We start from the raw sequence: 12814 nt of genomic DNA, 5'->3' as shown, positions 1-12814 counted from the left end.
AATATTACAATTACACTACGGTAGGCATTGGTTGTATACGCATGAAGGCCCTAGGCTAGGCAGCAGTTGTTGTTAATCTTCTCTGTATCGTTCCAATTTTAGTATATGTACTGCCGAAGCAAGTACACTTACTATACACTCTAATTTGTATATATACTAACCGCACTTCGAAACTTCGTAAGCGAGATTTATGTTTTTTGAGATTTAAATTGAGAAAATGTTGGTAATATACAATTTTTTAAATTTATGTATAAATTTTATAGTTATAGCTATTAGATTTATAAGTTACTTTTAAAAAATATTATGATTATATCCGGAATAATCGAGAAAATAACTATAACTTCGATGTTTGGAGACAGTAACGCCATCTAGTGACGCCACAAGCAAACTCAACTGGTATTGTTGGGCATCAGTACCACAGCCAATGTTGGTAAATGCGATATTTGTGCTCACTGGGCCAACGAATGTTATCGTTGTTTAGCCACCGGTACCAAAATACACAAAGGCCCATTGTTAGGCGTCAGTGCCACAGCCAATGTTGGTAAATACGATATTTGTCATCATTGGGCCATCGGATGATATCTTTGACTAGCCAACGTTACCAAAATACACAAAGGCCCATTGTTGGGCATCCGTGCCACAGCCAATGTTGGTAAATGCGGTATTCGTCACCATTGGGCCAACGAATGTTATCGTTGTTTAGCGAACGGTAGCAAAATACACAAAGGCCCATTGTTGGGCCTCAATGCTACAGCCAATGTTGGTAAATGCGATATTTGTCGTCATTGGGCCATCGTATGATATCGTTGATTAGCCAACGTTACCAAAATAAACAAAGGCCCACTGTTGGGCATCAATGCTACAGTCAATGTTGGTAAATGCGATATTTGTCGTCATTGGGCCATCGGATGATATCGTTGATTAGCCAACGTTACCAAAATACACAAAGGCCCACTGTTGGGCATCAATGCTACAGTCAATGTTGGTAAATGCGATATTTGTCGTCATTGGGCCATCGGATGATATCGTTGATTAGCCAACGTTACCAAAATAAACAAAGGCCCGTTGTTGGGCATCAATGCTACAGCCAATGTTGGTAAATGTGATATTTGTCGTCATTGGGCCATCGGATGATATCGTTGATTAGCCAACGTTACCAAAATAAACAAAGGCCCATTGTTGGGCATCAGTGCCACAGCCAATGTTGGTAAATGCGATTTTTGTCATCATTGGGCCATCGGATGACATCGTTGATTAGCCAACGTTACCAAAATACACAAAGGCCCATTGTTGGGCATCAATGCTACAGCCAATGTTGGTAAATGCGATATTTGTCGTCATTGGGCCATCGGATGATATCCTTGACTAGCCAACGTTACCAAAATACACAAAGGCCCATTGTTGGGCATCCGTGCCACAGCCAATGTTGGTAAATGCGGTATTCGTCACCATTGGGCCAACGAATGTTATCGTTGTTTAGCGAACGGTAGCAAAATATACAAAGGCCCATTGTTGGGCATCACTGCCACTGCCAATGTTGGTAAATGCGATATATGTCATCATTGGGCCAACGAATATTATCGTTGTTTAGCCAACGGTACCAAAATACACAAAGGCCCATTGTTGGGCATCTGTACCACAGCGAATGTTGGTAAATGCGATGGTGGGCCAATACAAAATTAATGTTGGCTACGGAACGAACCTCATCCCAACGTTTTCCCTACCGTTGGCACCGTGGGCCCCAACGAAAATGCTACTAGGGTTTCTATAAAAAGGGACCTTATTGTCCACTACGATGATTACAATAGTAGGTTAAAATTTTGGATTCTGACCCACCTCACCTTCGATTTGAATCTCAATTTAACAATAAGTTTCTATGAATAAGTAAACATTCAATCTTGCTGTCACCCTGGCAGTACCTAGTGGAGCGGTTCGGCGTTCGAGGAAAAGCCGACTAGAAGCATCAGAGATGTAGCTGCATTATTCGAAGTTTTTATCTGTAATTTAACGTCTTTACCGTACGCCATTAACATGTCCGCATTCTTTCGAAAAAGTAGCCATTTTCAAATGATCAAAAGTCAACAAAACAGAGATTAATAAAAGCACTAACAAAAGACAATTCGGTTTTTTTATGGCTTTTTAAGTTCCGACATCGGTCACATTTCCCGCGTTTCAAGCGTAAGGTTTTTTTTTAAACGGTCTCCCACTAATAAGGCGCGTTCACATTTAATTACAATTTGATAGACAAAACTAAACACAAATTAACTATGGACGCGACGCGACGTCGGAACCGAACAGCTTTTGTGCTATGTAAGAGGGAGATAGCACCTTCAACTAAATTTACGAAAGATAAGTTTTAAACCTTCACAACCAGAAAACCTCATCGCTGAAAAAAAACCCGCGTGTGGATAGGCAAAGGGGATTTCAAAGGAGATTACAGCGTCAATGTTTAGGCATCGATAATTTTTGCCTGTTGCGTCCGTTACAAAACATCGGGATAAAATGAAGTTCATGAAAGGTTTTTTTGAGATTATTGTACATCATTAGACAGAACACAGAATTTTGTAAAGTACCGTAAAACGGGGTGAGTAGGTTTCGCGGGGAGAGGTGGATTATGAATGGGGAGAGAAGGTTTGGTCCGGAACACTTATTATATACACCATTCAGTTTTCATATGTAAAAATAAATTGTTATCGAGGTTTGAATTTCAGTTTTCACCCTACTCACCCCATTTTACGGTAATTTAAAGAATTTTGTAAAGTAAAACATGGTCTCTTTTTGTTTTTTTTTAAATTGAAAATCAAAGTTGGTGTAAATTTTTACATGTTGTAAAACTGAGGGTTAATAAAAAAAAACTAGAGGTTAAATGTCAGTAATTTTGACTTTGATAAAACCGTTTAACGTAAGACATCACGACCCAATAAACATTGCATCTCTCTATCACTTACTTTTTTTATTTTATTTTAAGTTTAAACGACCTACTCATGAAGATTTAAAAAAAAACAACAAACTAAGCAAAAAAAAAAAATCACGTGGACAAAAATTTTTTTAAAGCGCGTGAAAAAATAGAAAACCCCAACTTATCCGCCATTTTAATCTATGGAACAAACACCCTGTATATTATTTATTCAAGTAATCAAGTTGACTTACCGACAAGTTTTTTCAAGTGTTAGTTTAAGATTTCTATTAGAATAAACCTAATCTAATAGAAATATTTTTATAACCACGCGAACTTAACCCGAGCTCGTGCTGGATTTATCAAGTGTACACACATGCGTGCTGCCACTCGGCGGCGGAAGGTGGAACTAGCGGACACTACTCCGTGGCGGTGCGTGAGTGTGCATATGTGAGCCAGCACACACTGGCGAGGAGTCAGCGGGTGGAGACGCGTGCTGCCATCTGGCGGCGGGTGACGGAACTAGGGGATAATACACATTAGGGTGGTATTCCATCTGTCCATAATATTGGTCCAATGATGACAATGATGCTTCTCACTCTCTCATTGACAAAGAAATTGGACAAGTGGAATAGTCCCTTAGCGGCGCATCGGGAACACGCGCCACACACTGACATGAAACTTGGCAAAACTGAGCAAGCAATACAAGTTATAGAAGCATACAATTAAATTCTGAAATAAATTTTACATCGTTATATCTTTCTAGCCTATTATTTAGTCGAAAGCACACGAAGCATAAATGTAAAAAATTGGTAGGTAAGTTTTGATTTACTGTAGTATTACACTAATTTAAGTTATTCTTAAAACAGGGTTTTTACCCAAAATGCACAAAAATAATATTTTTCAATAGTTATCCTATCCACCTTCACCTTACACCGAACACACACTTCGCACACTTTGTACAATGCTAAGATAACATTTGATATGGAAACCTAAAAAAGATCACAAAACATTGCGTATAAAAACTGGCCCTACTACTGTCACCAAGTGTAGAGTAGAAACACTAAATGTCCTCAGAAGGCGCAAACTTGCTAAAACTGTGAACGTTGCTTTGCTTGAACGTTGTTGTGTTTCCATTTATTAAATCTATTTAATATCATCCAATTAGACGACACTATACAGTGGAGGAGTCACGTATTGTGTGAAGCAAACATCCACCTTGGTTTTTTTTTGTATTGCATTGTCATTTATTATCATCTAAGATACAATCTGAAAGATCCAGTTCCATGTATCCACACGACAAATGCGTTTTATTACCCCAATGTTGTTTGTAACCCCAATATTCGCACTACTTTGGCTTGTCACGCCAATATCAAACATTTGCATCTATGTGTATGGCTTGTGGCGCCAATATCATCAACCGTCCGATAAGGAACTTCGTTACAATAAGGCCCCATTCGCACGACAGCTTAAAAAGCGTTGCGTTAAAACCCGACGTTGGCGCTTTTTTACCGTTTCTAATATTTGTGTTCATATGAACGCTTAAAAATCACTTGTGAGTCGTAATGCCACGTACGCATCTCAGCAAAGCCATACTTTATTTGCTATTAGGGGTCATCCATTAATTACGTCACACGAATTTCTAGGTTTTTTGACCCCTCCCCCCCCCTTGTCACATTTGGTCACATTTGGCAAACCCCTCCCCCCTAGTGTGACGTCACATTTTTTCTACGAAATCGCCAAATCGAATTAAGTAAGTACCTAAGTATTATTAATATTTTATCAAAATATTTTTGACGATATAAATATTAGTAATTTTATAACCCAAAACTGCTTAGGAAAGAAAATTAAAAGAATAAAAACGATTATCGTTTTAAAAACTTGTTATTTAAATGTACAGCGAATAAAATAATTAAAAAAAAAATTTCGGTTACTGATGAAGTTAAAGTGACGTCACAAAGTTTGTGTCTCCCCCCACCCCCATGTCACAATATGTCACATTTTCTTGACCCCCTCCCTCCCCCTAAACGTGTGACGTAATTAATGGATGACCCCTTACGACGTATTATTTGAATATAGCTTGAATATTTCAGGAATTTGTAAGCATAAGTTGACATTTTTAAGGTGAAACTAATAATAATCTTGACGATTGACACCAAAAATTGACACTTGACAGCCAACTGACAGCAGCGCCGGCGCTTTTTTAACGCTTGTGAGAACAGATACACGGAGTTCCGTATGCTCTATTCAATTTGACGCCAACGCTCAACGCCGAAAATCGAACAGTGCTCGATAAAAAAGCGCCGCGCTTAAAAACCGCCTTCGTGTGACTACATACATGGTTAATTGGTTATCCATTGGTGTCATTCAAACGCTTTTTTAACGCGCGTTGAAAAAGCTGCCGTGCGAACGGGGCCTAATATTTAAGAAAGTTTATAACCTCCACTGGTGGTGGTAACCTTTATAAAGGAGTAAATTTTTTATTATATACAAGATATACAGTTTTGCTTTGCTTGCATTAATCATCATGTAAATTATAATTTAGCACTTACCACATTTAGATTTAAATTTTTTGATTGAAGCCTTATGAATAATAAAATGAAATTTTCAGGGTAGCTAGATAGATAGAGCAAGGTTTTAAAAGCCAAACGGTTTTTTTTTTTATGTGATTTTTTTTTTTTTTAAGGGCCCTTGAAGTTGTGAACATACTGGGTAATTTTATCTTTCTTGGCATTAATTTTTTTTTTTTTTTTTTTTAATTCCATTCAAAGATCTAACGATAGTAAATGTTACCATACTGAATTGGCTTATCTATCAGCTTAGCACACAAAAAAATCAAGCATCTACCGCTATAATTCACGTCACCATAAATAAAAATCTCATCGTACTCTGCGATAGGTGAAAAATTAAAAAAAAAAAAAAAAACATAACTCCGAAAATACGAAAAATCGCGGAACATACATGGGGGTGATTCAGATAGCCCTCTAGGTCTTTTACCTCCCAGCTTCAGTATATCACTACTTCTTGGGACACCTTATAATAAGGAAGTAAAGGAACATGAAATCACAGGAAATTTCATATAACACAAATCCGATAGATGGCGCTTACCAATAAAACATGGCAGATAGAACACGCTATTAAGATTTTCCCACATACCACCTGGTCATTTGGACACCACATTGGTTAGGTAAGGTTCGGAGTTAGGTTAGGTTTTGAGTTAGGTTAGGTTTTGAGTTAGGTTAGGTTTTGAGTTAGGTTAGGTTTTGAGTTAGGTTAGGTTTTGAGTTAGGTTAGGTTTTGAGTTAGGTTAGGTTTTGAGTTAGGTTAGGTTTTGAGTTAGGTTAGGTTTTGAGTTAGGTTAGGTTTTGAGTTAGGTTAGGTTTTGAGTTAGGTTAGGTTTTGAGTTAGGTTCGGGGGAGCATCGTGGTAGAATATTAGTGACCTCACGGTGCTCCCCTATAACGGCAGAGAGGGTAACGCCGCAGGGGTTTTAGTGGGTATTCTCCTCCCTTTCCTCTGATTAGCAGAGGGAGTTACGGGAGGAGCGAGTCCCACATACCACCCCACGATGGGCCCCTCCAGCCCGGGGTGGATGTGTAAACGCATTTCCCCTGCGACAAAAAAAAAAAAAAAAAAAAAAAAGGTTTTGAGTTAGGTTAGGTTTTGAGTTAGGTTAGGTTTTGAGTTAGGTTAGGTTTTGAGTTAGGTTAGGTTTTGAGTTAGGTTAGGTTTTGAGTTAGGTTAGGTTTTGAGTTAGGTTAGGTTTTGAGTTAGGTTAGGTTTTGAGTTAGGTTAGGTTTTGAGTTAGGTTAGGTTAGGTTAGGTTAGGTTAGGTTAGGTTAGGTTAGGTTAGGTTAGGTTAGGTTAGGTTAGGTTAGGTTAGGTTAGGTTAGGTTAGGTTAGGTTAGGTTAGGTTAGGTTAGGTTAGGTTAGGTTAGGTTAGGTTAGGTTAGGTTAGGTTAGGTTAGGTTAGGTTAGGTTAGGTTAGGTTAGGTTAGGTTAGGTTAGGTTAGGTTAGGTTAGGTTAGGTTAGGTTAGGTTAGGTTAGGTTAGGTTAGGTTAGGTTAGGTTAGGTTAGGTTAGGTTAGGTTAGGTTAGGTTAGGTTGAGGTAAAATTTCAGAGGTAGAAGTGAGGTAATTTTGCGAATTTTTGTGGTGAGATAAAGTTAATTGAGTTCTATTTTATACCGTTGTTCTTTCCCAGCTTTTCCCTAGATTTCTATACTATTTTCAATTTCTTTCACTTTACATATAAATTCACTTTTTCCCTTCAGGCACTTTTTCACTTTGAAAAATTCACATCCATTTAGTCTTTCTTTTTTCTTTACGTCTGTTAATTTGGTAATTGGGTCGGCTTTTTGCTCTACAAGGAGCTATTTTCCCCATATCGATCCGACCTTTGGTTCGGGAGATACTGGAGTTCAAAGTTCACACATTCAGTAAAAAGTTTACCCCATTTGCGGTTGACGACGTTAGGAGATTTCAGTTTCAAAAAATCATATCTTCTGTTCTTGTGTAAATAAATTTTTTGTGTTAGGTTATTTAGATTAAGCTAATTGTAGGGAATTCAAATCCGTTTGAATTATATTTTTAGAGTGTATAGTTTAGAAGTTATTAATTTTTAATAGATTGCTATTTCAAAATTTGCGGCGTCGCTAAACGCAAATATAAGTTGGTTTTCGTGTTGGAAATTTAATAAATTGTAAAATATTAAATATTTTTAGTTGAAAAAATTATTAGTAGATAGCGCATACTTAGAGCTATTTTTAGACTTTGGTTCGAGATCTGTAGCTCAACCAGGAGTGACGCTACAGTCCGTCGCATAAAATAATTTTAAGTTTGTTTTTGCTGTTTTGGATCTGGTGCGACTCGCACTTGACCAAAATAGTTAGGTTAGGTTAGGTTTTTGGGTTTTTCACCTTTTTTGGGCGAATTCCACCCATAAGGGGTGGTTTTCGCGTGGCAAATATATGGATAACCCCGCGAAGGGGTTGAATCCGGAGGGGGCTCCAATCACGGGGCCCCATAAAGGGGCTTTAGGGCTGGGTTCTCCGACCTCGCCCAACTGGGAGGAACCTATGGAGGGCCAGGACATGGCTGAGGCCGCCTCCAACAAGAGGCCCCATGAGGGGAACCAGGACCTGGAATATGAGGCTCACGTTGGGAGCGGGCCTAAAATTAGCACCGCGCTGAGGGGTAGGGCCAAGGCCATGGTGAAGAAAGCCTCCAAAGGCCACTTTACTGGCCTGGCAGCAGCCAAGGCTAGACTGAGGGCCCATAAGGAAGACTTCCTCTTGGAGGTGCTGGACAGCCAGGAGGGAAAGGGGGTGGTCCTCCCTTTTCCCCCCCTCCAGACAAGGTCCCAGGGGGACAACAAGAAGAAGGGGGATAAGGAGCCGCGGATGCTGACCCCGTCCCCGTCTCCAAGTCAACAAATGAGAGATCGCAGCCCGCCCCTATACACAGGGACGGACTACATTGAAATAGTGCGGGAGGCGACCCAGATTGTCCTACAGGCTGCCGGGAAATCCGGCAACCTAAATGGACAAGTCTGGGGTAAAATGAACCAGGCCTGCCGGGACATCTTGGCGGCCACTGACTGCCTGGCAGATAGACTAGAGGACGAGGAGTTGCGTGCCTTAAAGGCTGATAATAAGAGAATGCGGGAGCAACTTGCCCAATGTCAGACCGAGATGAAGGCCCTTCGTAGAGCTTTCTCTGAGAGGGAGACCCAGCCCCTAGCACAGGCCCCGACGGCTCAATTCGACCAGTCCCCGACGGGCTTCACTGAGGCCCTCAAGGAGGCCCTTAAGGAACTGAAGGAGGACCTGAAGCGGGACCTTACAATTACTATGGGAAACATGATCTCGGCCCGCACGGGCTATTCCCCTGAGCCGTTCCCCCGCCCCCCTCTCGCGGCGGACAGGAATAAGGTGACTGCAAGCCAGCCCACACCCCAGCCGGAACTTCTCTCTGGGGCGCCCTCAAGGACAGTGACACGTGCGCCGCCTATTAGGCAGCCTAAAGCCCCTACGGCCCAGCCTTCGGCACCAGCGGCACCAGCGACCAAGAAGAGGGCTAACTCTGCTCCCAGGCAGAAGACGGCGAAGGAGCCCAGTGCCTCCCCACCCTCACAGCCGGCAACAACAACACAGCAGCCTGCTGAGTCTTGGACGCAGGTTGTCAAAAAGGGCAAATCTGGCAAATCCGCCAAGCCTTCTTCCCCCCCTGCCGCTCCGGCCCGGAAACCGGCACCTGCGGGCCCACGAAAGCTGGTTGTGCCCTCCACAGCTGCGATCGTGGTGGCCTTGAAGCCGGAGTCTGAGGCGACATACGCCTCAATCATGTCTAAGGCCACCACATCGGTGAACCTTGCTGATGTGGGTCTAGAGCACGTCAAGGTCCGCAAAACAGCTGCTGGAGCCAGGATTATTGAGGTGTCCGGGTCGGACAATGGCAGGGCGGCCGACGAACTCTGTCGGAAAATCACGGAGGTGATCGGAAAGGAAGCCCGAGTATATAGGCCCACCAAAATGGCGGACCTACGCATTTCGGGTCTAGATGAGGCAGCCACTCAGGAGGCGATCGCGGGAGCAATCGCTCAATTGGGCGAATGCCCACTAAGTGAAATAAAGGTGGGAACAATTAGGGCCCAATATAATGGGACAGGGTCGGCCCTGGCACAGTGCCCTATAACGGCAGCCAAGAGGGTCACCGCAGCGGGTCGAATACTAGTAGGATGGTCCTCGGCCCTGGTAGTGGCGCTGGACCCGACACCGATGAGGTGCTTCAGGTGCATGGGCACGGGGCACACCAGGGCACTGTGCCCATCGCCAGTGGACAGGAGCAGCCTCTGCTTCCGGTGTAGCAGGCCGGACCACAGGATGGCGGACTGCAAGGTGGAGGCTGCCTTTTGCTCGGTGTGTCATGCGGCCAAACGTCCAGCGGGGCACATAATGGGTGGCTTTTCGTGTGCGCCCCCACCAGCAAAAGGCAAAGAGGCTCTTCTGAAGACCCAAAGAGCCCCTCCAATGCGTAACGCCGACCAACCGGCCTGTGAGGGACAAAATATGGATATTTAATGCCAGTACACCCGCATCTGGACATCTTACAGTGTAATGTCAACCACTCCGCTCGTGCTCAAGATCTGCTTATGCAATTCACAGCGGAGTGGGGCATCTCCATAGCGGTGGTGGCGGAGCCATATTTTGTTCCTCCCCAGACAAACTGGGTAGGGGCCACAGACGGCAGGGTGGCCATGGTAGTACCGGCGGTGGGTGAGTTTCCGCCCCTTACGCCAATAACCCGAGGCCGGGGATACGCAGCGGCAAAATGGGGTGAAACTGTAGTTGTAGCGAGCTACTTCTCCCCCAATAAACCGCTTCGCGATTTTGAGCGATTCCTGGAAGAGATCGGAAATATTGTGAGGAGAGCGAGCCCTAGCCAGGTGCTCGTATTGGGCGATTTTAACGCCAAAAGTGAGGCTTGGGGCTCGCCCCTCACAAACCCAAAGGGAGCTGCCCTAAGGGATTGGGCGGTGGCGACGGGCTTGGCTGTCCTGAACCAGGGCAACGCTAATACTTGCGTGCGACGGCAGGGGGGGTCTATCGTCGACATATCGTTTGCGACCCCTGCCATCGCCGCGCGTATAACGAATTGGCGGGTCCTGGAGGAGGTGGAGACCCTCTCCGACCACCACTATATACAAATGAGGGTCCACAATGCGCCGGTAGTCCCACCGATGCCCGGCCGAAGAAGAAATGGTTTCCCTAAGTGGACCATAACAAAGCTGGACCGCGAGATGGCGGACGAAGCCGCAATGGTTGAGGCATGGAATAATCCTCCTCCAGTAGCGCTAGGAGTGGATGAGCGTGCCTCACGCCTCCGCGAAAGTTTACAATCGATATGTGACGCAGCAATGCCACGCGCCGGACGACCTACAGCAAGGAGGAGGGTGTACTGGTGGTCGGAGGAAATCGCGGCCCTCCGTATCACCAGTAACGCGTGCCGCCGCGCATTCAATCGATGTCGACGGAGGAGGCATACTGAGGAGGAGGAGGAGGCAACGTACCAGGCCCTCAAAACGGCAAAAGAGGCTCTCAACCTGGCAATCGCCAAAAGAAAGGATGAGGCGAGAGAGGAATTCCTGGCCACTCTAGACCGGGATCCATGGGGGCGACCGTACAAGCTTGTACGCAACAAGATGAAACATGCCCCTCCCATGGACTCCCTAGAGCCGGAACTCCTCACGCGAATAGTGGAGGGCCTCTTCCCGCCGGCGCCCGACTTTACGCCGCCGGTAATGTCGGTCCCCTTGGCAGAACCGGTAGGTCCGATGGAGATCCCCGAGGTCTCCGATGAAGAGATGACGAGGGTAGACATCCGCCTAAGAGGATGTAAAAAGGCTCCTGGGCCTGACGGGGTACATGGGAAGGTCCTCCCTATCGTACTAAAGCATCTCGGAAATCGGATTAAGGAACTTTTCAGTGATTGCCTAAAAGAGGGCCGTTTTCCAAGATGCTGGAAAGAGGGTAGGCTATGCCTCCTCAGGAAGGAGGGCCGCCCGCCGGACAGTCCCTCCGGATATCGGCCTATAGTACTCCTGGACGAGGTCGGAAAGATGTTGGAACGCATCCTCGCTGGCCGCATTCTCCAACACCTCAGGAACACCGGCCCGAACATCAGTGACAGGCAGTTTGGGTTTCGGGCGGGGCTGTCCACGATGGACGCACTTTCCTCTCTGAGGGAATTTAGTGAAGATGCGGCGGGAAGAGGAGAGGGTGTCGTGGCGGTGTCACTTGACATCGCCAATGCTTTCGGCACCCTCCCGTATACTGTGATTAAGGAGGCACTTCGGTACCACGAAATGCCTCCATACCTGAGGACAATCGTGGAGCACTACCTATCTGAAAGGGTAGTGCTCTACGAAATGAGAGGGGGCCGTTGCGAGCGCGAAATGGCCTGCGGTGTTCCGCAGGGGTCAGTCTTAGGACCTCTCCTGTGGAACATCGGCTATGACTGGGTCATAAGGGGGGCACAGCTTCCCCGCATGTCCACCATATGTTACGCGGACGACACAATGGTGGCTGTGCGGGGAAGAGAATTGGGGGAGACCCTGAGGAGGGCGGCGGTCGCCACAGAAATGACGATTGGCCGCATACGACTACTTGGGTTAAGGGTGGCCCTCCCGAAAACAGAGGCAATAGTTTTCGGAGGAAAAAGATGGTGTCTGCCCGCCAACTTGACGATCCAAGTGGATAGAGAACCTGTCCAGGTCAAGGCCAACATCAAATATCTTGGCCTGGTCCTGGACAGAAAGTGGGACTTCGGGGAACATTTCATCCGACTTGCTCCCCGAATTGTGGGCGCGGCTTCCGCCCTAGGTAGGCTGCTGCCCAACGTGGGAGGACCGAGAGCCCCATGCCGCCGCCTCTTTGCGGGGGTTGTTAGAAGTATGGCCCTATACGGGGCCCCGATCTGGGCGGACCGGCTGTCGAGTGGGAACAAATCTCTGCTCCGGCGGCCGCAAAGGGTGGTGGCTCTAAGAATAATTAGGGCCTACTCGACAGTATCCCATGCGGCGGCGTGTCTCCTTGCTTGCACTCCTCCGTGGGAGCTCGATGCCCAGGTCCTAGCGGAGAGATACGTGTTGAGGGCGGAGGCCAGGGCTCGAGGAGAGCACTTGGACCCAGAAGCAGCAGAGCGGGCAGACCGAGAGGCTAAGGTCAGGCTCCGAGAGCTATGGGAGGACGGCCTGGAGGACGCCCCTTATGGAACACGCACCATAGGGGCAGTCCTCCCTCATATAGAGGAATGGTTGAAGAGGAAACATGGGGCCCTATCATATAGGGCAACGCAGGTGATGACCGGACACGGCTGCTTCGGTCATTACCTGCACAACATAGAGAGGGAATTAGG

General features: G+C 45.8%; 1 protein-coding gene across 1 annotated transcript; it reads left to right on the top strand.

The window, feature by feature from the left end:
- The first annotated feature begins 7866 nt into the window (after window positions 1-7866).
- Window positions 7867-9978, top strand: LOC134800654 (uncharacterized). The gene has a single exon (XM_063773136.1). It carries the CDS (start codon window positions 7867-7869, stop codon window positions 9976-9978), a length of 2112 nt encoding a protein of 703 aa, XP_063629206.1.
- Window positions 9979-12814: the final 2836 nt, after the last annotated feature.

Source organism: Cydia splendana, chromosome 20, assembly GCF_910591565.1.
Source record: "Cydia splendana chromosome 20, ilCydSple1.2, whole genome shotgun sequence".
Classification (NCBI taxonomy): domain Eukaryota; kingdom Metazoa; phylum Arthropoda; class Insecta; order Lepidoptera; family Tortricidae; genus Cydia; species Cydia splendana.
Note: the sequence above shows the minus strand (reverse complement) of the source record. Positions and strands in the feature narration are given on the sequence as shown.

Bases quoted from the DNA above. Each gene is read 5' to 3' on its own strand.
- LOC134800654 (XM_063773136.1), top strand. From the start codon at position 7,867: ATGGATAACCCCGCGAAGGGGTTGAATCCGGAGGGGGCTCCAATCACG.